The sequence below is a fragment of the Galeopterus variegatus genome, unplaced genomic scaffold, assembly GCF_000696425.1.
Source record: "Galeopterus variegatus unplaced genomic scaffold, G_variegatus-3.0.2 Scaffold908, whole genome shotgun sequence".
NCBI lineage: Eukaryota > Metazoa > Chordata > Mammalia > Dermoptera > Cynocephalidae > Galeopterus > Galeopterus variegatus.
This window is the reverse complement of record NW_007727019.1, coordinates 54,508-56,975: the sequence shown is the minus strand read 5'-3', so window position 1 is coordinate 56,975 and position 2,468 is coordinate 54,508. Positions and strand designations below refer to the sequence as shown.

The window sequence follows — 2,468 nt, the reverse complement described above, 5'->3', positions numbered from 1 at the left end:
GTAGTTTTATTTTCTCATAGTAAGCCATATAGATAGAATTCCTGCATATGTCATTTGGAAACCACCTTTACATTTAAGAAGCTACTAATGAAATGATTAGCTAGTTGTTTTTTAAGTTTCATTTTTAATTGACAAATAATAATTGTATATATTTGTGGGGTACAATGTGATGTTTGGATACATGCGCATACATTGTGGAACGATTAGGTCAGGCTAATGAACATATCCATAACCTCAAGTATTTATCATTTCTTTGTGGTGAGAACGTTTAAAAGTCCTCTCTTTCAGCTATATGAAATGCAGGATACATTGTTATTAACTATAGCTACTGTGCTGTGCAACAGATCAACAGGACTTATTCCTCTTGTCTGAAACTTTGTACCTTGTGACCGTCTCCCCTTCCCCCCTCTGCCCCCTGCAGCCCCCCTCTACCCCAGCCCCCAGCATCTGGCAGCCACTGTTCTACCCTCTACTTCTAGGAGTTTGACTTTTTTAGATGCCACATATGAGTGAGATCATACGCTATTTGTCCTTCTGTGCTTGGCTCATTTCACTAGCGTAATGTCCTCCAGGTTCATCCATGTTGTATATAACAGAATCTCCTGCTTTTTTAAGGCTGTGTAGTATTTCATTGTGTTTATATACTGGTTCGTTTTCAAAGCGATGTGACATTAACTAAAAATAATACTAACAGCTTTGGGTTCTATCTTTATCTCTTTGCCAGATACCTGCCTAAGTCTTATCAAGGTGTGAGAGGTTAAAACCTTAATAAACTTGAGAACTACAAAATGTCTTTCAGGGCAGGAACCCTGTCTTTGTCAGGCTCCACATCCCAGGTGTCCAGCAGGTGCCAGAGAAATATTCACCTACTTGAGAATTATGATTTTTTGATGGATCAATATGTCTAATGTGAGGACTAGCTGGAGAGACAGGTATTTGCTACCAGGAGCTATAGACCTGACACCTGTGCTTGGTGCCTTTAAAAGGCAGTGATGTTAGAATTCAGTGTTTCGATTTCCTGTACCTTGTAAACTGTACTTCATGTCACTTTTTAGAAACAGAGATTTAACTAAATCTCACACTTTTTCCACTACCTGACCAAATTCCATAGTTTGTTGATACTGGGGAAGAGTGAAGGAGTTTAATATTCTAGAGTCATTTAAAAAAATTTTGGGGCTGGCCCGGTGGCGCACTGGAGAGTGCGCCGCTTGGGAGCGCGGCGGCACTCCCGCAGAGGGTTCGGATCCCATGTGGAGACCGGTTCCCGCTCACTGGCTGAGCATGATGCGGGCGCGACACCGAGGGTTGCGATCCCGTTGCCGGTCAGTAAAAAAAAAAAAAAAAAAATTTTGGGTAAAAGCACATAACCTAACCATTTCTAAGTATATAGAGTTCAGTAGTGTTACATATATTCACGTTGTTGTACAGCCTTCATCCAGACATTTTTATCTTGCAAAATTGAAACTCTGTACCTAGTAAACAACCCCCCCGTTTCCAAACCTCTCCCACCCCCGCCCCCAAGCCCCTGGCAGCCACCATTCTACTTTCTGTCTCTCTGATTTTGGCTACTTTAGGTACTTCATGGAAGTGGAATCGTACAGTATTTGTCTTTTTTGTGACTTGCTTATTTCCTTTAGCATAAAGTCCTCAAGATTCATCCATGTTGTAGCATATGTCAGAATTTCTTTACTTTTTTTTTTTTTTTTTTTGAAGATGACCGGTAAGGGGATCTTAACCCTTGACTTGGTGTTGTCAGCACCACGCTCAGCCAGTGAGCAAACCGGCCATCCCTATATGGGATCCGAACCCGTGGCCTTGGTGTTATCAGCACCACACTCTCCCGAGTGAGCCACCCTTAGCGGAGGTGTCAGCCACGGATTGTGGCTCCCCTTCTGTTTTTTTGTCAGCTTCGCACCTGAAATAGGAGTGAAGCTCAGCCCGCAGGCCCCTGCATCAGATGCGGAGCTGGGCGAGTGGCGGTGCCCCTGCCACCAGCTGCTCCCCAGGCCTCTGCTCTCCCGCTGCAGGTGCTGTACCTGGTCGAGAAGGGAGCTGTGATTGAGCACGTGGACCACAGCGGGATGCGTCCCCTGGACAGAGCCATTGGATGTCGAAACACATCTGTGGTGGTTACACTGCTCCGAAAAGGAGCCAAATTAGGTCAGTGAACTCCACCTCAGCTCGGCAGGGAGAGGGAAGTTAGCTTCAGATTTCAGATTTCACCGTGCCTCAGGAAGCTAGACTCACCTGCTCCCAGGTTAGGAAATAACATGTCAGATGTTTGGAGATCTCTCCCTCGCCCCACTCGCCCCACGCCCCTCGCCCCACGCCCCTCCGGCAGGGAGAGGGAAGTTAGCTTCAGATTTCAGATTTCACCATGCCTCAGGGAGCTAGACTCACCTGCTCCCAGGTTAGGAAATAACATGTCAGATGTTTGGAGATCTCTCCCTCGCCCCACGCCCCACGCC

At 45.9% G+C, this 2,468-nt stretch overlaps 1 protein-coding gene across 1 annotated transcript in view; it reads left to right on the top strand.

The window, feature by feature from the left end:
- TANC1 (tetratricopeptide repeat, ankyrin repeat and coiled-coil containing 1) overlaps positions 1-2,468 on the top strand; it is a 146,146-nt gene that overhangs the window by 135,642 nt on the left and 8,036 nt on the right. Inside the window, exon 20 of the mRNA XM_008573351.1 lies at positions 1,925-2,160. Coding sequence (XP_008571573.1) covers positions 1,925-2,160 — 236 coding nt within the window. The remainder of the gene's footprint in view (positions 1-1,924; positions 2,161-2,468) is intronic.